At 43.8% G+C, this 27091-nt stretch overlaps 1 protein-coding gene across 3 annotated transcripts in view; it reads left to right on the top strand.

Moving 5' to 3' along the window:
* SRGAP2 (SLIT-ROBO Rho GTPase activating protein 2) overlaps positions 1-27091 on the top strand; it is a 105792-nt gene that overhangs the window by 33161 nt on the left and 45540 nt on the right. For all 3 annotated transcript variants that reach the window (XM_009947877.2, XM_009947876.2, XM_086476696.1), the window contains exons 2-3: positions 3108-3300; positions 12834-12996. In XM_009947877.2, the coding sequence (XP_009946179.1) occupies positions 3108-3300; positions 12834-12996 (356 nt within the window). The remainder of the gene's footprint in view (positions 1-3107; positions 3301-12833; positions 12997-27091) is intronic.

The raw sequence follows: 27091 nt of genomic DNA, 5'->3' as shown, positions 1-27091 counted from the left end.
TTTCTCAATCGAGAATGTTTGCCAGGTTGTTGCCCTCATACAAGATCCATCAGCACAGAGGAGGGTACGTGGCCCCACCATTACCTGTCTGAGCTGTATCTGGTATTTTCTATTCCTACCCCAATCCCCTTTTTAAATGTGGTGCTCACTGTTCATGCTGATAGAGTAGCTGGCTTTTTCTGAAGACCAACACTGTGCAGATGATCGAGCTGTAAATGCACAGGGATACATGATATACAAGGAAGATGTTTGCACTTGAATTCTGTGCCTCTTTCTTTATCTACTTGGCAGAAAACACTGAATCTGCTCAAGTATTTTCTCTGTGCGATACCTTTTCCTGGGTCTAGGCACTGAGCCACAGCTTATTAAAATTAGTGTCTTTGCCCAATGACTTACAAAAAGGTCGTGAAGTTGTTGGGACCATCCCTTTTGTTGGGGAAAGGGTGGAGGAGAAGACACAAAGGGAGGAAGAGCTTTCTAATACTTCTTTCCTTGAAGGGTGTTCTTTCTTGAGTGCCAGACCTGCAGATGAGCGTTAGGTTAAGGATTCGGCAGACTGATTCCTTGCCGCTGGAAACACTACGTTGCAGTGCATTTTGGTGCTATTCTCATCTGGCTACCTCACCTTTTCTTCGTGAAAGTCTTAATGACAAAGCCACAGGTCAAATGGAGGTGTCTTGTTTGCGTTGCACGCGACTAAAGCTGTCACTCGTGCGGAGTTTTGCAAATCTCTTAGTAGCTTTGTAACTGGGGACCGAGCTGAATGGAGAAGATGTATATAGCATATGTTGAGCATCACCAGCAAATTTTTGAATAAGTGCTGGGAGATCTAATGTGTGTAAGTATTTGTTCTTTCCCTGTGCTCCTCCCAGCCCCTGCTAATTCTGAAATACTTTTGCCAGTCGGAACCGCGCAAACTACAAAGAAATGTCACAAAACAAATCTCACAAACTTGCAAGGAACCCAATACGCAGGTTTTGCCGAGCGTTGCTCCTGCCTCCCCGTGCTGCCTTCCCTGCGGACCCAGGGTTGTGCCCTTGCGAGTGCTGGAGGGTGGAGGTTCCTCATAGCTCCCTCTGGGTCCTTTCTGCAGCGCCCTGGCAGGAGGACCGGGTGGTGCTGGTCCCTGCCCGGGGTGAACCCGCACCCTTCCTGCTGCAGCTGCCCGGGCTGGGGAGGGGAGTGTGGCTGGGGCTTCCCTGGGCCCGGAGAAACGGGCGTGCTGAAGTGGTTTTGATTAAAGAAGTATGTGGACAACTCAAGGCCTGTGTATTTGCTTGTAGTTGCATTTCCTGATGAAGAGACAGAAGTTTTCCGTTTTCTAAAAATCTCTTCTGAGGGGAAAAAAAAAAAAAAGAAACTTGACCAGCTCTGCCCACACAGTTCTGACGACGACGTTTCGTTCTGTGGTATGACCTTGCTGCCTGTATTTTCTCCTCACAGTGAAAGCTGCAGAAGCCCCTGGGTACTACAGTCTCAGAGAAGTGGTACTACCAAATTAGAGTGCTAATCGAGGTCATCTTCAAGCTTGAAAACCCCACACGTTTGCAGATTTTTTTTCTTTTTGGCAAGCCTAACTAGGAGCCATATTTGTATACACATGTTTTGGGTTTTGGAGTCCCTAAAATAAAGATGCATGCTTTCTTCATTGCAAATCCTGGACCCCCTGAAACCGTTTGTTCCCACAGATGTGAGCACAATCCAAGGCAACAGATAACTCGTAGTGCATGGCAAGAGTGAAGCGCTCGGAGGTCCAGATGGTACGCTTTGTCTGGGCAAAGGGACAAGCATACTGAGGAGGCCAAGCTGGCCTCTATTGTTACATATCTCAGGAATTAGCAATGAAGTAGTTGATTAAAAAATTGATTTGGAAAATTATACTTGCCCATCTTCAATTGTGGTGACAAAGCTGAGGTTGCCTGCAGTCGCGATGCGTGGGTATAAACAGAGCTGTGCAGACTGAAGGCCTGGATGTTACTTATTGCTGATTCTGAATTCAGCTTGGAACAACACATCTCTGAAAACCTTTGGAAAGAGCAGCACTAGCAGTCAAGCAATAGCAGGCATCTCTAAAGTCTGAGTGCTCAAAGACCTTTAGATGAAAGTGCATATTTTATTGTTTTCATACTGAGTTTACTGCCTCTATAAAAGCCAAATAACCTCTACTAGCTACATCACTGAATATTTTCTGCATTTTTACACCAAGAGGCTGACACGCTTCTGCTCTGTTTTCTTGCCCTGTTTGACTGTGAACAAGTCATTTCACTATTCTGTCCCTCAAATTCAGAATCGGTAAGATAAGAACAACCCCCTGGCTTAAAGGGCTGGTGTGAGAAGTTTTTTCATATTTGTGAAGTGTTTGAAAACTGTTTGTAAAATATTGTGTTAATACAAATAGATATCTTTAGTAATAATTACGCATACTGGTAATATTAACACCTCTATCTGTGTGCTTTATGCATCCTTTAGATGTATATTTTAAAAAGAAAAGTAGTCTTGCTGGAAATAATTCTCTAACGGCAAAGGGCCATCATGTTGGCTCTCTGAAGGGGTGTCTTTATCTGTCTCGATGGCTTGGTTTATAATGAGAGCTGCACAGCTGGAGACTCAGTAACTAACTGAATAATCCAAAATTGGTGCCTTCGGGGAGCGCCTCACTATGCACAATGTCTTGTTTCTGCATCAAGAGTAGTCTGCAAAAGAATTCGATAGAAATTCCCTGAAGTGATTTTCTGAGCTGACGTGGGGTATTGCAGCTTTCAGTCCTTTTTCCAGACTGAGATTCAGTACATTTTTAGGCAGTGACCACTTCTTCTTGATGCCAAAAATGCACTTGACACTTGTAATTGATGCACTCTTCAGCAGTAAAGCTTTGCGTGTGGGTCTGTGCACCGAGTTGCAGGTTGTTGGATGGCTTGCCTGCGACCGGTGCATCCGAGAGGCAATCACAATCATTTTCTGTCTGCAGACACAGTTAATCATAATGGAGCTTTGCTGACATATTACTAATGAGGGAACATATTTTTAACTAGATTTTACTGTAGAATTTTTATGGTGTTTTCTCTAATGGGATCTTGTTTAATCTTTAGTGCTTTTATTTGTTACAGAGATCCGTGCCCAATTGGTAGAGCAGCTGAAATGCCTTGACCAACAGTGTGAGCTTCGGGTCCAGTTACTGCAGGACTTGCAGGATTTCTTCCGCAAGAAGGCAGAGATTGAGATGGATTACTCAAGGAATTTGGAGAAGTTGGCTGAGAGATTCCTGGCTAAAACTAGGAGCACCAAAGACCAGCAATTCAAGTAGAGTATTTGCCTTTTGTTTTTGCCTTTTTCTACCTGTAGATGTGGTCTCAAGGATATAAAAGCAATAAGAGAGCTGATATCATGAATGTAGGTACCAGCACTGTTCTGAATATCAAATGTTTCCCAAGTTTGTGTTAAATGAGAACCCATTTCACGTTTCTACGTAGCCTGGTTGCTAGCTTCATTTCAGTAGTTCCTGTCAGGTCTTATGTTGTCAATAGGGAATTGGTAAAAACTGGCATGTCTAAAAGCAGTAATTTTCTTGGGAAGGTGGGCAAAGCTGTGCACCAGATCTAATGGACAAAGCCAGGATTTCCTTCAGTGTCAGTGCCTCTGGTCTTAAGAGTAACTGTTTCTAATCTGTTATATGCTGTAATTTGCCATTGCAGCTCTCTGTTTTCAGTATCCTGTGCATACTCAGTGTAGGGTTTAAGAGCGTTACATCTCTGCTGCTATCACTTCAAAACGGTAGAGAAGGAAGGCCAATAGTACTGCCAAATGGAGCTCTGCCATTTGGGGGGCAGGGGGCGGGGGGAAGCCCTTAATACTAAGCTGGTGGGCCTCAGTTAAGTTTTCAAGATGCCTTTATTGATAATCAGTTGTCTCACCTGCTGGAAACATTATTTACAGGTGGGTCTGACCCTACTGCTTGGGTTGTTCCCTGCTTAGCTTTTTGCTTTGGGATGACTAAAGCACATCGAATGTGGCTTCGTGGATTCGAAGCCTTCTGATTTACTGCTGACTCCTGCCTGGAGAAGGGACACAGGTGCTTTTCCCAGGAAGGGGATGCAGGAGAGGACCTGTGGGTGAAGAAGGGGCTGGTGCAGGCTGCGTGGCATGGAGACATCAGCCCAGTGAGTAGGTGGCCAGCACAAAGCTGCAGCCACGGGGCTCCTCTCGCTGACATCTGGGCAGTGCAGAGGCTTGTCAGGTTTTGTTGTCAGGGTAGCAGCTGGGGAAAACGCCGAGCGAAAGCAGCCTTGGGATCTGAATCATTTCTGCTTTGGACAGATTGGTCTGAGAGGATCCATCTGGGTCTGCCTCCGCCCATAGTGCAATGTCACTTCTAGCATTGCTTGGGTCAGGCCTTTATCTGTGGTTTTGTTTGTTGTTGTTGCTGTGTTTGGAGGGATTTGGGGATATATCAGCTTTCTGTTTCTGCTAGAAATTCTTTTTGTGAAAGCCACTAAGTAGGCATCGTGTTGGTTTCCCTTCCGTACAGCTTTGATGCCATTTGCTTTCGTTCTCACTTAAAACGTGCATTGTGCTGCGTTGTCGGGAAAGCATGACTCCCGAGCACAGCTATTCGACAGGCTGGGGAAGAGTTATTCTGTGTAGCTGTAAGGCTGTAACCCTCTTAGGTGTTTTTCTTTTTCTTTACAGTGAAAGTGCTCTTAGAACTATAAGCTGCACATACTCTGCACATGCCTTTAAGCTGGCACTGAAGAAATGTCTCAAACTATAATTTCCCTCTGCATTATGACTGGTCTTTTTCAGATTATTTTGTTGTTATTCCTTGTGAAAACGGAGGTGGTATCCTTTATATTACATGATATGAAACATCCCATCAGAAACGCTTTTGTATTCAGCTTTCAGTGTTGGGAAAGTTGTATATAGCTTACTTCTTATTTTGGGATTTAGAGCGAGATTTCTATGTGGAAGTTTTTACCATAGTCGAACAGAATCCTACATGGTGTCATGCTGCACGTGAATTAAATGTGCTGGATGTGGTACTGCAGCTTTTTTTGAATTATTTGTTTGTTTGTTCTCATGCATTTTCCTCACTGACCCCTGCCCCTGGTTTTTGGGCTGTTTGTACTTTAGATAGGCTTTATAACTTTGTACCTGGACAAGAATGACCTCAAATATCACAGCTATTGAGTGTAGCCTGAATTGGAAAGGTGGTTTTATCAGCACATAAAACTTCCACTTGAATTTCTGAATTAAATGTCTGTGCTTTTCTGCTCAAGTCCAGGGCATTGCCCAAAATACTCTGAAACCTGTTACTGAGCATCCGTTTCACTTTGCAGAGAGGGCTAACGCTGCTCAGGTTCCTGATTTTGCTTATATTAGCAGCAGATAGCTCCTGGCTGGAAAGCATCTTGCTCTTGGAATGTTACCCCTGCAAGGTTTGAATCCTAAATGTACAAGTTATTAATTTGGTCAAGAGTTGGACTAAGGGGAAAAGAAACCTCTCAATTCTAAGGCTTCTGGGTCTGTGGGCAGTATTTGTCACATCAGTGGCACGCAGTTGTAAAGCTGTCTGTCCTGGGTAGCTCCATCTATTACTAGTTCAGTCATTTGTGGCTGTAACATTCAGAAATGTGTCAGAATACCACAGGGATCAGCAAGGAAGCAGTTCCAATTACAGTTACCTATCCCTAACGCTGCTCTGTCTGAATAGAGAAGAGTAACTTGGCTGGTGTCTTTCTGTAGATGCTGAAGCTGTAATCTCGTTCGGAAGCCCCCAGAAGACCATTTGATCAAAGCCAACCATCAGATCTCTCCTCCTAAGGAGCTTGGTATTACATGACTCCGAGATGTGCACAGGCGGGTGGCGACTCTGTAATTGCCTGGCTGTGACCCTATAAATACACAGTAATAGCATGTTCTTTCGATAACATGATAATTATGTCGGAAGGTACCATATCATTCAGTGACTGCTTACCATGTCACTTGCCGTTTTTAGATCTCATAACACACTGTCAAGGAGGAAATCTGTCAGGCAGTAACCCTGTAATTTGCATGCGCTTTCATACTCGATAGCTATTGTGTAATTGCCGAGTTGCTCCCAATGTGTTCATTTAAGGGAATGCTGTCAAGGGCAGGAGGCTTCAGTCTGACCCTTGAAATTGGATTGTGTGGCTTACTCCACCATCCATCTCCAAGCTCGTAAAAACACCCACTTAAAGGAAAGAGCAGTGAGCAATGCAGGCTTGTGTGGGGTCTGTAATGAATGCATTGCACGGGGTTTATTTTTCTTAGATGTGGCTGCATCAGAGGGTAAGCTGATCAGGTGGCTACGTTTTCCATATGGGTTTTGAAATGTAGGTGGTTGGGTCTTGACAGCAAACTGTATAGCTGTGATGGACTTGGGGGGTGCTCGCACATTGCACAGTTTGAAGCTAGCTTCACTGGAGCATCTTAAAATGATTTACAGAGGTAGGTGTATGCTATTCTCATTTTATATCTTCGAAGAAGGGGAACAGATTGGTTTAGCCAAGGTGACATATGAGTTGATGACAGTTGGATGTAGCCCAAGTTTTTACTTGCTTTTAACTACTCTACCATGGCTGTTAGACCTCACTTTGCCTAGTCTCTTTTAAAAATGTTTTTTCAATTAGAACAGACTATTAAAGAGAATAGTCACAAAAACGTCTATATTTGGTAAGGCTTCTTCAGTACCTGTTGGTAACTATCCTTGCGCAAGATACAGGGACTGGAGGAAAAAAAAATGCATTTCACTTGTATACTCTTATTTACTCTTTATATAGTCATTATATAGTCTTGTAACTCCAGCTGTTACAAGAGCTCGTTGGTCATGAGTTTGGTGTAGTCATGGCTCCTTAAAGATCTGCCTGACTAAAGGTCTCTTGTGTAGCAGATAAATCGGAGCATCCAGCTCAGCAGGTCTCCGTCTTGCCTGGTGGGTGTCGGGGGTCCCTGGAGGCAGCAGCGCTGGGTGTGCGTCTGGCTGCTCTCTCCCACTGCAGTGAAACCCTGTGACCTTTCACTCCAGACTTCAATTCTCCTGTTTGTGATTTGTCCTAAAGGCATTTGCCTATTCAGATTACCCGTTAACAATATAAAAACTGTGGCAAACCTTCAGTGATTCCTTTCAGGGGAGAAAATGGGGAAAAAAAAAAAAGGAAAGAAGGGAAAAAAAAAAAAAAAAGAAAAATGAAAAGGCAATGCTATTTTAAGGCCATATTTTAAACCAAGGTAATCTTTGGAAGTAGGATACTGAGTAGCAATTGTCAGCTGGAGAGCTGAATGTCCAGGATATCCCAGCATGAAATTCAGATGGCTTTCTGGCAGCCTTTGCCTTGAAGTAGAAGATGCAGAGTAAGTCTGGCAACCTTCAGGCCGAGCACTTGTAAACAACAGATGTTCATAACTGGAATCTTTTGGAAGAGGAGGGCAGGGAGCAGCGTGTATGTCCATGCTTGTAATTCTCAAAATTTGCCGTTAATACTGAGCTGTGTCAGGAAGACTTTTAAGAGGAAATCAAAGGTTGATTTGAATGAGCAGCTTGCAGAGAAGTTCAACTTTAGTTTTTTTAAAAGTAAAATGATTTTTTTAAAGGAGAGATGGTAACAGGCTGTGAGGGAGGTATCGACAAAAGCTTTTGGGTCACGTGGACTTCAGTTACGTTGTTGTTGGTGGTGGTGTTTTATTTTAATTTATAAATATTGTCATAGGGTATTTTGACCTGTGATTCTTTTTGATGGAGCTGAGTCCCGAGCGGTGGTTGTTTTTTTTCCTGAGTCTTCCAAATAACGACATTTGGAAGATTTTTCTAAGCATGAAGCATTCATTTATTCAATGACCTCATTGAACCAGGTAGGGCTACATGACCAGTGAAAATTGATTTAAAACCCCAGGGCAGGTCTTCATGATGTTTTTCATCATATCAGTGATCCCAGTATTGCACTGGGTTGGTTGGTAGGATTGTAGCGACTTTTATGGAGCATGCTGCAGAGGACAAAATTCAGACAGGTCTGAAAAAGTATATACAGGAACAATTATGCTTCTGCTCTAACACTTGGTCTAGCTCTGACGGTTTGCAGGGTGGACTTGACAGTTGCACAGATCTGAAAATAACTTATTCATCTCTCCCTTCACCTCGTATCTCAGATCAGCAGGTAGTTCAGGTGAGCTGGGCACGCGGTCAGTACTGCAGAGTATGCACCCTGTAGAGCTCAGAGACCTGAGCCCGCGGGTTGCCGTCGGGATGGGAAGGGCAGGGCAGAGCGTGCAGGTTGCTCCGCAGAGTGGGACATAAATCGGTTTCTCGGCTGCCAGGATCTTGGTCACCATTTTGGGGTCTACCAGGTCTGGGAATGTCTGTTGCACACCTCTAGGAAACCGATCCTGGGTATTTTGGGGGGCAGGGAGGTGGAACAGGAAACCTCAGTTTTTGTGTTTACCACCAGGAGACCTGCTTTAGAAACCTCGGTTTGAAGGAAGGATGGTTGGAGTCTGTTCACACGGATGATGTGACATCCCCAGGTTAATTTAAATGTTTCTCTCTTTCTATTTAGTAATATTTTTGTTCTCATCTGACTCATTCGTTCATCTTGTGCTCCTTACAGAAACCCAATATTCCTATTCCTGGTTTGTGGGTGTGTTTTGGTTTGGTTTGTTTTTTTTTTTTTAATCTAGTGGGGGGGAGGATTTTTTGGAGATAATTTTTCTGCTGTTGCTCTGAACGGGGTTACCTTGCAGTGCCCAACTAGTGTTGCTGGCCTTTGTTGCTCTCTCGTGCTTGCCTTAAAGCAGATAAATCTCAAATTGTCTGCGAGTTCCTTGTATGAATGAGTAATTTAATTAAGACGTTTCAGATACTTGGGACTCAATCTTCCCTTCTGATCTTTTGAGACTGACTGAAACCTTTGAAGTGGAAGTTGCACAGGACCCGATCAAGATAACACCCGAGAAACCACAGAGCTTCATACTTTGTGGTTCCTTAAAAATCTGTGCACAACTTCCTCTTCCTGCTCCCAAACACCCGCGATTGCTGTGATCTGGTGTAATTTAGGCTAACCTAAATAAACTCTCCAGATTCACTATCATCACACGATCTTTAAATGAGTATAAATAGTGCTTGAAATAAACCTGGATCTTGGCATCTTTTTCCTCCTCCTCCTCCTCTCCTTGTGGGGGAAGTTTGAGTCAAACAGTTGTTGTGAATGTGAAATCGCCAGCACTTTGGGAAAGTTCATATCCAGGTCCTAAAGTTTTGGGTTGATCTCATTGATTTTACTACTTAAGGGTGAATACTGACTCCAGTCATTCTGCAGAATCTGTGGAAATCGAGCTCACTCTGTTATACCCAGCGGCCCCTATTGCATGTTTTTCTTTCCTCCTTCATCCCTCCTCTGTGGTGACGTGAAACTGGAAGCAGAGTATATTTGCCAGCTCCTTTGAGAATTCAAATGGTTAATGAAAATCGCAATTTGCTTCTCTGCCATCTGCTTGTGGTTATGATAGAAAAGAGTCTGTTGTAAACAGTTGTATAACTTCTGCTCTGTGTTGTGAAAACTGTTGCCATGTTCCACCCCAGAAAATGCCGCATTTTTGGAGGTGCTTTAACAGTTAATATGTGTAGTCTTAAAGGCTACTTGGAAGGTTTGAAGCAAGTAACTGCCTCTTTCCTTTTCTGTTTAATTTCTGTCTTAAGGCCTGCCTTTATCTGCTTTTGGCAGTGCTAGGAAAATTGTCACTAACAAATAATGAAGGAGAGTTTTTGTCTTGCTCCCTCTCAGCCTCACTGTGAAAACATTGAACCTGTGCAAAAGCAAGACAGACCATTTTAACAAGGTACTGAAGGGGTTAGTGAAACCAACAGACACCCAGAAATTAAAGGAATTTAAACGAAAAATCTTGAAGCGCGCAGAGCTGTGGTTGCGTGAGGTTGAGCTTGGGGTGCGGAGCTCGCTGCGCAGACCCGAAGGTGACAATCCCGGTCACAGATTGGAAGCATGTGGGGTTGTGATTATTTTTTCCTGCAGGATGGCCTTTCATGTCTAACCACACGGAGTGTGTCAACAACCCATCTGGCGCCATTAGACACCAGCAATTTTACTCGCCATGCTTTTCATGGGCTCTTGGTATTCGTGCTATGTGCTGCCTTAGAATAGCTTGGGGTGTTGCGGTAGGGCAGCCTGGACAGCTGGGAATTGTCCAGTTAACTGTTGCATCTCTTCTGGTTCCCATTTGGCGCTTCAGTTTTCTTTGGAAAGCAAGGCCCCGGTACCACGCTGCTCTCTGGGCCCTTGCATGTGTTCTTGTCTATAGTCGTAACCCTCGGTCCTCATTGCTCACAGCTCTCCCAGGCAGGTTTGAACTGATGCCTCAGTGGGGGCATCCATGAGCAGCCAGGTGCTGTTGGCAGAGTGGATATCAAAAATCGGGAACGAGACGGAGAATGCGATGGGCGATACTAAGGACCGAAACAGCCGAGTTTTCAGTTGGCAGTTTGTGCAGATGACTGGTGCAGAGCCCGAGAAGGCGAGTGAGCAGGGTGTGCGCAGCTGGACTGCTGGCTGCTTGGAGATCTGCGCCTGCGCTGCTCTTGGGAAAAAGAGTGAAGCAGCAAAGTGATGAAGCAGTAACAGGCTGTTAAGGGGTTTGAGGCAAGATTTCGAACAGCTAGAACAAGATCAGCGGGCAGAGAGTCTGGGCTTTTTGTTCCTAAGTTTCATTCCCAAACTTTTTATGGTAGTTGATGAATTTTCACTTGCTGTAGCTCTTCCAGCTTTAGAGGGCAAATATTAACTCGGTGTGGGAAGTACTTTACGTCATTGGTGTAAAGGAGGAAACCGACCAACTTTTAACATCTTTTAATGCCGTCCTTTGTAAGCTTGTCTTCTACCTGAACCGCAGTTTGTCTGTCGGTAGCGATGGTGGCTCTCCAGATGGTGTGTACAGCTCCACCCCAGCACTGCGCCTTGGAGGACCTCTTTCTGGAGATGCCTTTCCTCCTCCAGCCCTCTCTTTAGCGGGAGAAAGCTGGGTGGTGTTCCTTCACTCACCTAAATTAGAAAACAAAAAACAAAACAAAAAACACCTAACAAAACACACCAAAAAAGCCTTAAGGTGTATATTACCTTCTCTTGTGTGGCACCTTTTGTCTTCGTTTCGGCAGGAGTCAGAGCATACGGCTCCTCACCTGCCCTTCGCGGGCTGGCTGCAGCCTGGTCAGTACCCATAGATTCACAGTGCTGTTAGCCGGGTCTCCCAGTCGCTAATTAGCTCGCTGGCATATTAACAAAACAAATAGTGTGCTGCAAACCTGATTGCAGATCGGGGGGCAACTATTTGATTTATATAGTTTAACATCTGGCAGTTTCAACCTTGTGCAGTTCTGCATTTTGATCATTCCATCTGGTTTTGCGTGTCAGCAGTATCTGCAATACAGGACACTAGAGTATGAAGGAAAATATTGTCTCAAAATAAAATCTATGCCTTCTCACTTTTTTTTTTTCACTCAAAACACCAGGAGAACCAAAAGCTCAGAATCCTTTTTATACCCCCTCCCACTACACACACACATGCTCCAAACCTTGAAGCAGTCCAGATCACAAGCTGCAGTCATTTCCTGAGCTTTTCATTTTTTTAAGGAAAAGAAACAAAGCATCAAGATCAGCTGCTTCTGTAACTGTTCCTTTTTATCTAAAATTACCGATATTGCACTACAAATCCAACCGCTGATGTCATGAGAAGGGTAATGAAAATCTGCCATGGCTTAATTTTCGCTTTTTCACAATGTCAGACATTTCTTGCAGCAGAGATTGCTGTCCTTTTAAGTACAGAATATTCCCTTTTTCAATGGAAATTAAACTGCATTTTTTTAAGAGGAAAGAAATCAGATACAATCATGTACAATAGTCAAGAAGAGCTTTGTCAGAGATCTGACTTATTCTTTTCTGTATAAATATTATTGTACTGTAAGCAAGTGATGAACAGATCTAGAGAGAAGTAAATGATGTAGTTAAGACTACACCTCGATCTGCCTGTTCCAAACACTGCTGCAGGGCTGCTGGAGGACCATGCAAAATCACTGCTAACGTCCTTGCTTTCATCTCGTATGAAATGGTGCCTTAAGAAATGACTTGGTCCTTTCAGTAGATGAAATGTTGATCCGAATAAACTGAGGTTCCTCTCATCTCCCCTTTTGCCCTTTGTATTGCTTATTTGCAGGGTGCAGAGTGAATCAGACATAATAAGGTGGAGAAAGTTCAAAGATGAGAAAATAAAGCTGCTTGTATGAATGTTGCTTTCTCTTTTGCTCAGGACAGATATAGATGCTCGCACATAATTGTTTTGGTACATGAAACATAACATTTGGTTTCCTATGCAGATGCTGTTTAGCTAACTGGACGCTTGAAATCTTTTTGTTGTGGTGAAGTCACAAATGCCTGAGAAAGCGCCGTGAAACCTATTGTCAGAGACTGGAGCCATTGCTCTCCCTCAGGCACTGTAATTTATGCACAAAATCTCGGATTCAAAAGAAAAAATTAGAGCCTACATTTGGCATACTGTAGCTTGTATTTGCCTGATCTGTTTGTTGGGGGACAAAAGCCCATGGCCATGGGAATGTAGTCATGTGCAACTGAGGGCGTATTTTCTGTATGTGCAGTAGCCGTTTTATGGCCTTCCTCTGCTCTCCTCTCCCTCAGCAAATCCATACGTCTCATAGCTGGGTTTCTAGCCTTTGTAGATAGAGAATACCATCAACAGAATCATTTTGTCCATCTCAGGTAAAATCCTATCCAATTCTTGTTTCTATTTTGTGTCCTTTGTAGGAAGGATCAGAATGTGCTATCACCAGTCAATTGCTGGAATCTCCTGCTAAATCAAGTGAAGCGGGAGAGCAGGGATCACACCACCCTAAGTGACATCTATCTCAACAACATCATCCCGCGCTTTGTCCAGGTCAGCGAAGATTCGGGGCGCCTGTTCAAGAAGGTAACCAAGTGCTACAACACACGTGTTTTTGTTTGGCCCTTCTGAAATACAAAGTTTTAGCTGTTACTTTTGGTGGATGAATTTATTATTGACTGTGCCTAACATAAGGGGCTTTTTTCCTCTTTGTGGATAACTGTGCTTGCCTTACCTTTGATTTCTGAAGTAGTTTTCTTCTTCTAGTGTTTTAGGATTTTCCCCAAAGTGGTCAATTGGATTTGTTGGTCTAAGTTCAGGCTGTTTTTCTCCTTTTAACCCACTCAGTTTTGTGTGGATTTTGAAACTTTTGTTCAATAAGCAAAAACCCTCTGGGTCTTCAATGCCAAACATAATCAAGAACAAGTCTCTAAAGACAAATTTATATCCACCATGGAGGAGAGACTACTGTTAAAAGAAAAACTGGGGAGAATTCCTACTATGCTAGATAATAAAAGGATGTATTGTCCTTCTCAGGAAAAAGGAGAAAATGCAGCTGAAGTCTCTTGTGTTAGCCTTGTCCCCTTTTTCCCCCTTTGATTTCCACCTGGAAAAAAAGGTGGGACAGTGTGGGAGGGTATTTTTCTACTAAGAATCTGTTCTTCCAGTTGAAGAAACACGATATGGAAGCTTTGAAACTCCTATGAAATAGTAATGCCTAGTGTCTTCAGAGATTTGTCAATCTCTGTAACATCTGCTAGTTAACATGTTAAAAACATTGCCACTCTAACTTGGAAAGCAATTTCTCTTCCCCCACTCCCCACCCCCTTGCAATGTGTCATGATCTTGGAGAGTGATTCCTCCTATTGCAGGGCCTAGAGAAGGGGGTTGCAGAAGGACTTGAGCTTTCTAAAGAATCCTTTTGTGGAAACTCATCCTCCATCGCATTGCCTTAGAGAGAAATGGAAGAGGAACAATTTTGATAAAAAAAAGCTCCTAGCGTACTTTCATGCCTGCCTGTTTGCCTTCAGTGGTGTCAGTTGTTATATTAAAAGAGAGTCATGTGAGTAGTGTGTGACTTGAAAATTAAAATCTGTTTAGGTGCAGCCAGCAGTAATTGGAGGCCTCGTTGGCTTTTCCCTCTGGTCTTAACAGTCCTTTGACATGTCTTGAGGAAAGAGTGTTCAGATACTTCTCAACATCTCTGTATTGCTTTAACCGATACAGAGAGTCCGTGCAATGCAGCCCGTTCAGACTGCTAGAAAATGAACAGTGCTCAATATTGTGATCTTTCATGTCAAGGTGCGCTTGAGGGAGCAGCATCGTGCGTGTTACCTGGCGAGCAGGATGCATTTGCTCCTTTACAGCAGGTGTTTGTGTGTGGTGGCAGCTGATGTCTATAGGAGAATGAAAGTAATTGCAAGTGCGCTGTTGTGTTCCTTGTCCTCAGCCTATTTCTTGAGTTTTTAATGGACAGCAGCAGACTATGAAAAATAGAGTCAAATGATACGTTCCGTTTCTTTTACTTCTTTTTTTGAGACGTTGTGCAAGCAAGGGAGGAACCTTCTCTTTTTCACGTTACGTCGCACTAAGGCCTTTTTGACCTTTTAAAACTTTCTGGTAATTACATTATGGTTGATTAGATACTTACACGGGATTATTGAATGGCAGTTACTCTTCAATTCCTCTAATCCTTCCAAAGGATAAGTACTCTCCCCACTGAATTTCAACAAGGGCTCTGCTTGAGGAAGGTGGCTGAGAAAATCCCTCAGCAAAGTAGTACATGGAAGTTGATATTATCCCAGTTTGGCTGGAAACTAGCCTCTTAATTTTCAGCCTCTTGTATAAGCATGGCTTTGCCCTGTTTTATCTTATTTTGGGCAGTAGGACTTGAATAAAACCAAACAAAATAACAGACCAACAGCAAAATACCCCTCTGGTTTCTTTCTCACAGACCAAAAGCAAACTCCATATTAATTTGTGCAAACAAAAGGCACTTGTTAATAAATTCCAGCTACTTGTTGTCTGAGTGTTCGCCAGGCATACCAAACTGGCTGGAGGCCAAAGCAGGTATTGGATTACTATTCCACTTGTGCTGGGCGGTTAAAACCAAAAATTGCATCCTGTCTTATCTAGAGTGTCATGTAGCTGAATAAGATAGCAGCTGGTAAATAGAGAAATTTGGCTGAAAGTGCATCTGCCGCTGCTCGTGCTTTTTCACTAGAATCTCTTACCTTCCTGAGCTGCAAGAAGCAGCGTGAATCGGTACAAAAGCTACTGTAGGCTAGAAAACAGATGTGATGTGTGGTTAAAATGTGGCAAATCAGCTTTATATTCCATGGATTTTAAAAAATACTATCCATTTATAAAACCCCCATAGAGTACTCGGTGTATCCCAAGAGCAGTGCGAACAATGTTCAGAATAGCTCTGGCCCATAAGCCGACAAATGGTACCTTTGCCTGGATGGAAGCGCAGGGACGAGTGGGTGAAGTCACTTACCTGGGGTTGCTCAGCAAGTCACTGGCAAAGCCAAGATGCCTTTCTGATCAGTATCTGTAAGTATCGAAGGGAATAATTAGGTGACTCAGGAAGATATTTAGGAGCGGCATATATTTTTTTTGTGCCTCTAACTGGAAGTTAAAATCATGCTAGCCCAAAGGGAAATTAGTCCTGTTGTTCAGAAAATCTAAAAGAACATTCTCCTCTGTCTCCCCTTTGCTTTTCTCATCCTTTTTGAAATTTTTGAGACATCCTTTCCTGTTTATTAAGGGATAAGAGCTACCATAGTACGTGACAGCTCAGAAAACTGGCCGCTTTTTAGCAGTCTTGATATACAGGAGCTACCTGGGAGATAATGCTACTGTGCCATGCTGCAAAACGTCCCATGAAGCTGTGGAAGGCAAATTCGGAGGTCCCAATCAAAACCCAAATGTGAACGAGCTCTGAATGGCATAGCTGAATTCGTGTCAGCACGTTTACGTAGCTTCTCCACAGATCTAATTAGCCGGGCGACATCAGTGAAATAACTGGCTGTGTTACTTCTGAGACCCGAGTTTCCTGCCTTGCTTGTGCCGTGTGGTTATTCCAGCTCATTCACTGATTCTACACTGTCTCCTGTCTGGTCTAGCACATGCAGTATAGTCGAGCTAAAATGTGCTGCAGTTGAATGAAATGCAGCCTGCAGGAGGAAGAGCCTTAGCTGTGGCGCTGTTAGGGCACTCAGGTTTGGCTTAGCTTGGTTTTTCCTGTTTTCCAACAGAAATTGTAGGTGTTGGAATTGTGCTACCAATCTTGCTGCTGGTCTGGGAGCTCTCTGTCCTTGTCCCGTGCTACACAGGGACTCTGTTAAAAACGAGGACACTTTGAAAGGCTGAGGAGCATTATTTTTTACACTTCTGTTTGGAAAATACCTTCTAAAAAACATGATGCGTGTGTCTGGCTCATTGCAGGTGCTTTAGTAACTTACATTTAGGAACGGCTCACTGGGTTGTAAATAATGCTATGAAATATGGAGAGGATAGCGATAGATTGCTGAGGGCAGTTGAAATAAAATCCTGAGGCATGAGATCCTTTTCTTGAGCCATTTATAATTCAGGGCTTTCTCAAATCAGTGCTTTGTATCATGCTGGGATTGAGCAGGTGAGCTAGGCAGGACAGACAGGGTAAAAAGGATGTACTGAAGATCCCTTTTGTTGCTAAACTCTTGAGTATCTTGCGCTGTGTGAAGTGGTGAGCTTTTTCAAACGAGAGAGATCGAAGTGCAGCAGTAATCCAGCCTGAAGGCTGCAAAGGGCCTGGATGGGTGTGATAAGGTCTGCGCTGGGAAGGAAACACATCCTCAAGGGCAGCGGCGATGCGGAGGGAAGCGGGTGGGAGCTGGCTGTGGTGCAGCCGGAGCAGCACAGAGCCCGAGGTGGGCAAACCAGGTCGGTCTGTCTGGGAGAGCATCAGTAGTGGTGGCAGCGCGGGGTTTGTCTCTTCCAGCAGCTGCGGTGGAGAATCCTCAGGCTGAGGCAGATTCTTGTGTGTTCACTCTCAGACCAGTTACACGAAGGGCACAGCAGTGCTGCCGGTCGAGCTTGGACGGGTCTGCCTTGAAATCCATGAACTTCTGAAATGCCCGGGGCGGTGCCTGCGTCGCACACAGCTTTTTCAGAGGGTTTCTGCTTGCCGTGTCGGGATGCGCGGTGTCACGGGAAGCCTGCGTGGTTTGTGGCTTTGTCTCCTGCAGTTTTTCTGTTCGTGTCTTATGATGAAGAGATCCCTCTCCAGCGCTGTGTTACGATGTGGAGGGTCTTATTTGTCTGAGTGTTGGATGGAAGCTTGCCAGCCACTTCAAAGGTAGCTTTGCTGATAAGAGAAGCTGTGTTTGCTGCCAAAGCCAGCGCTGAAGTGGTGCTGGATGTACAGTGTGTGACAGCCCCGTTTCTTCCTGCCTCTCGGATTTGTTTACTTCCTCGGTTAGCTCTCCCTGCAAAACCTTCATGTGTCTGAGCGCTGGGCTGTTTGCAGCAAACGTGGGTTTGTATCTTACTGGAAACTTGCAACCTAAGGTGTAGGGGTTCTTTGAATACTGTACTCTTTCCGTGCCCTCCGTTTCTGTTCCTCCTGAGGAAACACTTCTATGTTTCAGTAAAAGATGTTGTCAATAAGGGGCTTGCTGCTATAGCAGTCTTCGAGATGAATCCCGTTGGCATCGGTGATGATCTGGGTTTGGCTTCAGCGGTGCCGCTGGCCCCAGGAGCGGTGTCGGTGCAATTCTGCTCTACTAGAAAAGAAAAGGAAGATAAATGGTGAAATAACGGCTCTCCCGAGCAGATAAAACTGGAGGGGGAACTGGTGGAATTGTCCTAATAACAAATTGTTATGCCTTAGGAAGGAGGTAATATTTTGTTATTTGTCCAACAGTTAATGATTTAGCCCTGGGTTTTGTACAAGGTTGAAGTCTAAGGCCCGTGTGCCACCCGGCGTTGCTATTCTGGTCACCTCTCCCTCTCCTGGCAGGCTGTTCTGCTTTGATCTCAGTGCCTGTTCTCATGCACGCTCCTTTTCATTCCTCCATCCTCTTCTGTGGAGAGCACTCCTTTGATTTCTTCCTGCTTATCCTCCTTCAGCGTGGCCCTTTTATTTATATATACGTATTCAAAATATTCTGCCATTTGAGCAGATTCCTGTTTTGATGTCCACTTTGCCCCCTTTTCTCTCTATCCCCCTGTCACCCTGTCATTTTAATGTGGCCCTTGATTTCTCTGCATGGTAGCACCTTTCTGTTTCTTGCATGGTTATCGGGTTTTCTTGCCTACGGACATATCTTTTTAGTGGGATCCCTTGGCATTATTTATACATGTGTAGCCTTTTGAGATGCAGTCTCTTTAATTTGCTATCTTTAATCACTCTCTCTGCTGTCTTTTTGAGATTTCCCTAGAAGCAGACTGATAGTCTTGTTCAAATTTAAGAAAAAAAAATAATATATTTTTAAAAGAATTTTTTTAATTCTTTTTTTAAAAGGCACTTTGAGGCGTTTCTGAACAAACTGATTTTTTTTCAATTTGACAGATTTTTTACATCACAAAATTGTGAAGTAGTAGGAAATTGTTAATAGGCAGAAAAGCAGATTTATTCTTGTATGCGTAAGTTCCCGTGTCTGGAGGGGCCTCAGGACAGGCAGGGGCTGTTAGTTGGCTGCTCCCTAGAGCTGTGCCTCTGAACAGAGCCAGGTACCTTCTCAGCATCTGCCTGCCTTGCTGTTACGTGCACCTTTCATCCAGTGTTGGTCCTACTGTGTTTGAAACCTACATCTTCTGCTCTGTTTTTAACCTGGGGCTCCTTGCAGCAGTGTTAACTGGAGGCCCTGGGAGCAGTGGCCCTGTCGTGCCCTTCTGGCTTGTTCAGGTGGATGTGTCCTCTCAGTACAGAGTGGTGGGGACAGGGGGGGTGGTTGCCCTACAAATCTTGCTTTGAGAGCGCAGCATTCCTATACGCTATTGTATCAAGTTCACATGTGATATTTATGGGGAGAAAACCCTGTAAGGAATGAAGAAAACAAAACTGAGGGTTTGAAATCTGCTTCCTGTTTAATACCATTGATCATGAAAAAACCCTAGTTTATCTACTAGTATACTGCACTGTGTTTGATGTGAAATGAAAAATCCACAATGAGTTGGCTAAAAGGCTTGCAGTAATCAAGGAAGAAGAATTATTAATTCTCTTAAGGGGTCCATGCTTAAGATGACCTACTTTACAGCTGCAGTATGTCTCACTGCTGCATTGGCACCAGAATATGAAAAGTCTTAAAATACACCACACATGGAAAAGCCACGCACATGAAAGAAATGCACTGGCCAAAACCCTGGGCAGCCATAAAAATATTTCTCCATAACAGTGTAAACATGTAAATATACAAATTCCATAAATGAAACTGTCACTGAGGTGCAGCGTTGGTGAGTACGTGCTGTATCCCTGCTCTCACGCTTGCATCCCTACCCACTGCGTCTTCCTCTGCCTTAGGTGCCTTAGGAAATGGTAATGTTGAGTTCTTACTGTTTTCCCAAAAGTTAAATGACAGAGAGGTGTGTTGTGAAATGATACTTTCTGATTTCTCATTGGGGAAATGAAATCTCCTGGTTTTCCTACTGCTTATTTTTAGAACAAGTGGAATTGGGGGAAGGGAGAGGGAATGAGATAATTTGTGTGGTGCTCCTACCCGAGTTAGCGGTACAGAAATCTGCTTCTGAGTTAGAGATCTGATTCCCCCCGCCGGTAATTGCAGTGGATGGTTTTTGTTACCCTGCTGACACTTCGTACCCGGTCAGTACAACGATGGATCAGAGCCTGTTGCCCCGGGTGAGGTACTGAATGCCGAAGGCTACAGCTGGAGTAACTTTACTGCACATGTTGCAGGCTGAAAATGTCACTTCTGCGTATAGATCGGGCAAGGAATGCACTGCATTTGGCCGATTCAATGTGTGAAAGTAGTCCATTGTTACTACTTTTTGTTTCTAATTTCCTGTACGCTTACGTTGTCTTTCGCTGCCCCAGTATTGCTCATCTTTCTTTTGCTGCAGTGTGGATTCAGGTCAGCCAGGAGCAAGATAACAGCTCTTTTACACTCCAGGTCATTCATCTGACTGATCCCTCCAGTTGGTTTTTCCTAGAGATACATCACAGCAGTTTGGGAAAGGGTATTGGGGGAAGTCAGTAGTACAAAGCTGTCGTGCAGAGCGCTAAAACGGCGAGCAGAATTGCAGAACGTTACTTGCAGTGTTTTACAGGGCTTCACCGCTTGCTGGTAGGTCTTGCCACCTTCTGAAGCCTGTTTCGCATGTGGCTCGTTCAATGAGGGCAAATGTAGCTGAGTTCACAACAAGAATGAATGCTCTCGGCCATAAAATTGCTTAGTTTCTGGGATTGAGTGCCTGAAGCCCAAGATTCAATAGGATCAGTACAGAAATCTAAAAAAAAAAAAAAAAAAGGGGGGGTGGGGGAGGTAGAAAAAGGGGGTGGGGGTTGTTCAGAAGCAACTCTTTTAGCCTGGAGTATGGAGGCAGCGATGTGACGTGGTTTCATGTAGAAATGGCTTTTCAGAGTACAGTATTCTGCTGTAATAAGGAAAATTCCTTATTGCTGACATAGTGGTGAAACAAATTACTAGCGAAATGGTGGAGAAAAGCAGATAATACAACTGTGATTTAAATATGACTGACCAATGCATAATGGATCATTAAACTGGAAACTGATGATCTGTCACCCAAAATATGCGTGTATATTGTATGACATAGATTTTGTTTTCCTAGCTTTTCTTTAAATTCTGGAGAGTTTGAAGCTTTAGAAGAAGTCTTTACAGAATTGTTGTTCTGTGGGGCCATACGATAATGGCTGAGCGCTTTATCCGTACAGGTTGTGGGAGAAACCTGCATAGAACTTGCCCAGGCTTCGGGTAGGTTCAGGCTTCGCTGACAGTACATCCCTGTAAAAGGAGGGGTAGGTTTATAACAAATGGATTGGACCGATGGTGATGATGGAGTACGTCTCTAAGGTGAAGCTAGTTCGTTGTTTAGATGAGAATGTGAAGGTGATAAATCATATTTGCTACTGCATGCAAATGAACTAAGCCTGTTTAACAAACCAAAAACCATTATCAGGAATCTACCGATAAAGAATTCTAAACTTTAATTAGCAAATTCTGTTTTAAGTGCTACGTGTATGATCTTGGAAAATTTTACCTGGCAAGCCTTCTCTTTAACAAACTTCATAAGTAGATGTTAACTAATGCATAATAAATACCCTGTATTGTAATCTTGATTTCGACAGGAATAAAAAGGATCTTGCGCTTCCACAATTTCCCTCACTGGTCTCAGCAAGAATTCAATCCACTTGCCTCCCACTGTTGATTCAAAATACTTTAGAACATTTAATGTTTGTTTTCCACCTGTGTGTAGTTAATTATTCCTTTTTAAAAGATGTAATGGTCTTGCTAGAGAGCGGTTTTCAGAATCGGCAGATTTGGGTTCCAGCCCTGTCACTGGCTGACATGATTTTAAGCAGCGTATTAGATAAAATCTCTTCTCTCGGTGTGTTATGTGGTCACCCACCGACGGTTTCTGAGAGCTTCCTTGCTGCTGTTCAGTTTATACAGAAAGCATCTCCTGAACTTCGTGGCATGTTTGTTTTGAAGCCGTACCATCTTCTGTCTGATTTGGAACTACGATACTGAGGCTTGCGATACGGGGCATAAAATGTTGACAGCATTCCTTAGCTCTCATATTTATTATCCCCCCCTAAATATTTTGAAGCTGAAGTCGTTAATGTTTGGTGGAATGCGGAACAGCCAAGCGAGTGCTGCAGTAGATCCCAAAAACATCTTGATTAAATTAGAGGGGAGGTGGAGGGGAGGAGGGCTGGAACAAAGAGGCCGTTGAGAAGCTGGCACGGCGTGCTGGGAATTTATGTTCCAGCAAGGGGTGGCAGCAACCTACAGCTCGGCACATGGTGCCTATACACCCTGTTGTAACAAAGGAGTATGTGTGCATGTGTGAGCGTGTATGTGTGTGCATGTGCACACACGCTTGGGGCACCTTCTTTTGCTTTTCTGTTCCGGGCTGAAGAAAAGGCTTGAGAAAAGGCAGCTTGCAAGAGAAATTCTGAGGCTGCAAGTTAGCACGCTCCTGGGCACCAGTGCCTGTTGTCACCGTGCTGAAAGGACTTTCGTGTTCTCTTGGGTGCTGTTGATAATTTTCCTGTCTTGCAGAGGAAAGGAGGCCCGTGTTTATCACTGGTGGGCGCGTAGCTTTGCAGAGCAGAGGTGAGGTTGTGCTGGCACCCGGCTCTCCCCCTTCCCCAGCCGCAGCCGTGAGGTGGGCTCCCCTGCGGTGCCATCTTCCACAGGCATCGATGGTGCGTCCCCAACTAGAGCATCTCCCAGACCAAGAGGACAAGTGTTGAACCCTGATGGGATAAGGAGGAGACTAGGTTTGTGGGGACACCCCCTCCCCTCCTGCACACACAGTTTATTATTGGAGCCAATTAGATAAGATCTTATCGCACAAGCCCTTCCTCCAGCTTTTGAAGGGATGTACAGATAAACCGTAGTTGCAGGTACAGCCAGAAATAGATAATGACAAGGTTTTCTTTTGCTTTTCTTTATTGCTTTTTCCTGGAAGATTGTTTACAAAATGAATCCTTGTAAACTCTGTCTGCCTTTGGAAAACATAAGATAGAACTTGGTACTGAAATAGAAATTGCTACCTGGAGATGTTTGCAACTGCAGAGACTATGTCGTCGTTTTTCCTTGGCACGCATTTCATTCGTAATTCCATGCCACATTCTAGCGTGGTCTTGAAATCTCTTACGCCTGTATGGCAGTGGTTGAGATCAGCAGCCTTTAATCTGGATGCGCTTTGAGCTCCTCAGAAAAGTTCTCTGCGTGTGTCTGGTCCACCACCCTCTACAGCACTTGGACAATAACTTCTTTGCTAATGTCTAAGTCATTTTCTTTTGACTTTTCCCAAGCTAATGGTTCTGCTTCCTCCAATGTATTTTCATTTATCAGGGTCAGCTAGCTCAGCTTTTTTCTCCTAAACATTTTTTTATTCTTTTTTTTTTTTTTTTTCTTGGTGGAATCAGTACAGGGAGCAGCATTAAATTAACAGTGTTTATTGCATAGCGCTTGTTTTCATGACACCTGTGATCTATCTTACCTTCATCTTAATGTAAGGTTTTTTCCAGTCCAGCAATCTGGCAGTTTCTTTCTTGAGAGCTCATTTGGAAGCACAAAGAGTTTTGTGTTTTGACAATTTGGCACTTACACTTCTTTTCTTCTTCAACCTGAATATGCATTAAAATATTCATTTTAATCTATTTCGCATAATTGATGCTTCAGCAGTTTGTACAGTGAATGAGCAATTTTATGCGAGAAATAAGCAAATGGACTGAGAAGAGCTGGGTGGAAGGCAGATGATTGGTCCAGTCCTGGCAGTTTAACCAGCACAGTGAAGCGTGCTGCTGGAAAGCTCCTTCTGTGTGAAGAGTTCAGTGCTCAGGGCGTTGAAAACAGACCCAGCCAGTCACTTTCATTAATCGTCTCCAACGTTGAGAAAAAGGCAGTCAGAAAGTCTTCGCGACCCATATCACTGCTTGATGAGCAAGCTTCAGCTTTTTTTCTACTTTCAGAGCTGGAAAAACTGTCGATCTTGTTTCTGCAAACTCTCTTGGCGATGAGGAATCACCGACTCTTTTTCTTTTCTGTAAATTAAAGGCTTCTCAGGAAGAGCAGGGTGCTCCCCTTTGTCACCCTTTGTGGCAGACACTTGTTTTTCCAGTAGCACGTCTGGCCAACTGGGGAGCAGGTTTAGGAACATGGGACTGGAACGTATGAAAATGCCAAGAACTTGACCTCGGATGCTTCTGCTTGTGCATCCCATCGCGTGGCCGACAGCGCGATGCCAGGCTGGTCTGAATGGGTCACAGCGTACATACATAGGCTGTAATAAAACATCCATCATCTCAGAAACACAGTAAACTCTGAGCACTGCTGAACTGGATGGTATTCAAAAAAAAAAAAAAAAAGGAAAATTGAGAATCCTGTAATCTTTCCATTCTTGCTTTTTAATTTATCAGTATATTTGGTTTTTTCTCATGGCTTAATGCTATCTTGACTTCTTAGGCAGAAATGCTGGTTTAAGTGTGGGTTTGTGTGCATTACCTCTTTATCTTTTTCTTTTCCTGAACTTTGTAGGCATAAATAATCTTGAATGCTATCAAATTTGCTTGACCCAGTGAATATTATATACTTCTAACATGCACAGCGTGAAGGTTCAATCAGGCAAACATTGCCTTAGTAGGTAGGGAATGAGTAAAATCTATAAACTGAATAAAATTATTCTTGTTACGTGTAGCAGTGGATGCATTTGCACTTTCTAATTAGTGGGAAAACGTAGCTGTTATTTTGTGAGTGTTTGAGCCTGACTGGTGTTTTGTGAATAGAAATGTTAGTGTAGAGACAAGATGTCTGGTTTCTTCCTTGGCTTCTCCAGTTACTCACCTGGATGTCTTTTATTAATAAAACCTCAGAAAAAAGGAAATTCAGTGTGCTTTATCTCTTTCCTGCACCCCAGAATGATTAGAGCTATGAAATTACAGACAGGGATTTGAAAATGTTAAAGATTGTACTGCAAGGGCTAAGACTGCGTCTCTGAGATTTCTGTCGTTAAATACTCATGACTGTTGGGATTTTTTCCGGTTAAAGATTTTATAGGAGCAAAGCTGTTGAAGCTGCTGGCTCCCATGCAGCGCAAGCAGAGACATCATTAGTGAATGTCACTTGGAGATGGGTCCGTCCTTCCCCTCGGGATGGTGTGTGGGGTTGGGCTTTTGTTTTTGACAAGGGAACAGATCCCGGTGTGTCTGTCTGCTCCCATCTCTCCATCCGTTGGGGGAGATGCTACAACGAAACCTTGGGGATGGGCCTCACCCCTGGAGCTTTTCCTTGCGTGCTCTGGAGCTGCTTGTGCGAGTCCTTCCCTTCCACCAGACTGAGAGAAACATTTTGTCCGATGGCTGACAAAGGCAGCTCTGTTTTATACTTCTCTCCCCACCCCCGTTTCCCCCTATTTTGGTGCCCAGCTTACAAGGTTGGCTCAAAGGCCTCTTCCTCCCATGGTGGGCTGAACTGCTTCATGTAAGAAATAATTGCCTGTTATCCTTGGGTTTGGGTTCAGGCAGCTTTCGCCTCCGATTCTGTTTCTGGCCCAATATGGGGCTTTATAAATAGTTGATGATTGATCTCTCCCATTTCCCCTCCTCTTCCTTTTTTTCACCTTAAAGGGTGCATTGTATAATGTGCTGAACCCAACAGCTCTGGTATTTTCATAATATGTGGCAATGTCAGCTGCTTGTGACCAGGCAGGGGTGATAACCAGCTCCCTGTCAGGTTGGATGTGGATTTTCCTGGAATTTCAAAGAGAGGATGGGACATGATAATGTGTGCTGCAGAACAGGGTTGAAGCAGTAAATCAAAATCATTTCAGCAGCAGTTTGGGTGAACAGGGTGACAGTTGGGACATCACCTCTTGGAGTCTTCAGTGGCGAAGGGAAACATCTGTTTGGGTCTGACTGTAACTTTACTGGCTTTAATCTCTTTCAGTAACTGTAGGCTGAAAGATGTAAATTGTGTTACAAATACAGAGATTTTTCTTGATCGTTTATGCTCCTGCTATAGAAAAAGGGGATTTGTTAAGCTTTGTGTGCACAGCAGTGCTGCGCCGAGGCAGCTGGAGACGGTGAGGCCAGAGCGTGTGGCTGCCCCTCCGCTTTGCTCTGCAAGGTGTGTCAGCAAACACTGGCTCCGTGTGCTTTTTGATGTGTCTGAATTTCTCAGCCTTTCTCATGGAAGCTCTTCAGAATGCGAGCAGTGACAGTTTTAGCATGAAATCCTGTCTCTAATGAAGTGAAGATTAATATTACCGTTGAACTCATTAAGGGAGTTGTTTCGCCCTCGTTCGCAGGCAAGCTATGTTGCATGCAGAAGCGTCTCTTTGAAGAGGGCTTTGCATACAGAGATGCCATCCGTGGGTAATTATGGATGCACGTCTTTGGACATTCCAGCGTCTTTATTAGAAAACCAGAAGCTTATCTGTTCCTGTTGCTGCGTTGGCTAAAGCCAGATGTGTGCCAGCACCAGCTCTTCGTGCCGTCGTTGAGTCCAACTGCGATGTAGAGGTGCTGGCTGCTTGTTACCTAGCAGGGCGTTTAAGTATATAGATTTTTAAAATCTGGCACTTGACTGCAGGCTAGTTCAGGTGTCAGCCGGTTTTGACAACCAGGCATGTCTGTCTGCACCTTTTTTTTTTTTTTTTTCCCATTCTGCTATTTTAATGAAGGAAACAAGCTCATGAGTCATATAGCCTTAGGTTTAACTAGGCAGCTCACTAATGCGAGTGTCCCCCAGGACGGAGTGATTTGTATTGATATGGTTAAATTGTATTTAGTCCTTGTAGTGTAAAAAGAAAAAGCCGATTGCTTTGTCTGTTGAGGTAAATCCCATATTGATTTAAAATTCGAATGGAAGTGGGAATGTATGCATGTAAAGCCTTCTAAGAGTAATTTCTTTTTTTTTTTTTTTTTTTTTTAAGTGTTGATGTGGTGGTTCTTTTTGTAGCTCTGGTGATGAAATACAGAAGTGAAGGACCATTTGCCAGAGGAAGCTAGAGGGTGTAGCAGGCTATTGTAGTGTTTGTGGAAGAAGAGGGAAACTCTTGGTAAATCTCATGGAGACTCAAAGGAGAGATTGTGTATCCGTGAGCTCATACTTTTTTTTTAACTTGAGTGGCTTTATCATACAAAACTAAAAAAAAATAAATATATTCACATGAACACTGTGCTCAAAAACAGATTGTAGGCTCTGCGTAGCCTTTCAGATTCAGTCAGCACAAACTCTAGTTGGATCGAAGCATCTCCTTCAGTACCAACAGGCAAAAAGACCTGCTGTTGAGCACATCTCCCTGTTCCTCCAGGCTTCTCTGTGACAAACTCTACTACTTCAGCAAGCTGCTTCCATTCCAGTATCCAAAAGCATCCAAGAGTGACTGTTGCTCTAGTGAATCTGGGAAAATAGGTTTAAGAATCTGTGCACAAGGCTTATCAAGTGAGAGCTGGCAGACACTGCAGTAAGGTTTCCCTCCTGGA

This window comes from Leptosomus discolor, chromosome 21, assembly GCF_034619465.1.
Source record: "Leptosomus discolor isolate bLepDis1 chromosome 21, bLepDis1.hap2, whole genome shotgun sequence".
Lineage (NCBI taxonomy): Eukaryota > Metazoa > Chordata > Aves > Leptosomiformes > Leptosomidae > Leptosomus > Leptosomus discolor.
This window is presented reverse-complemented; position numbering and strand designations above follow the sequence as displayed.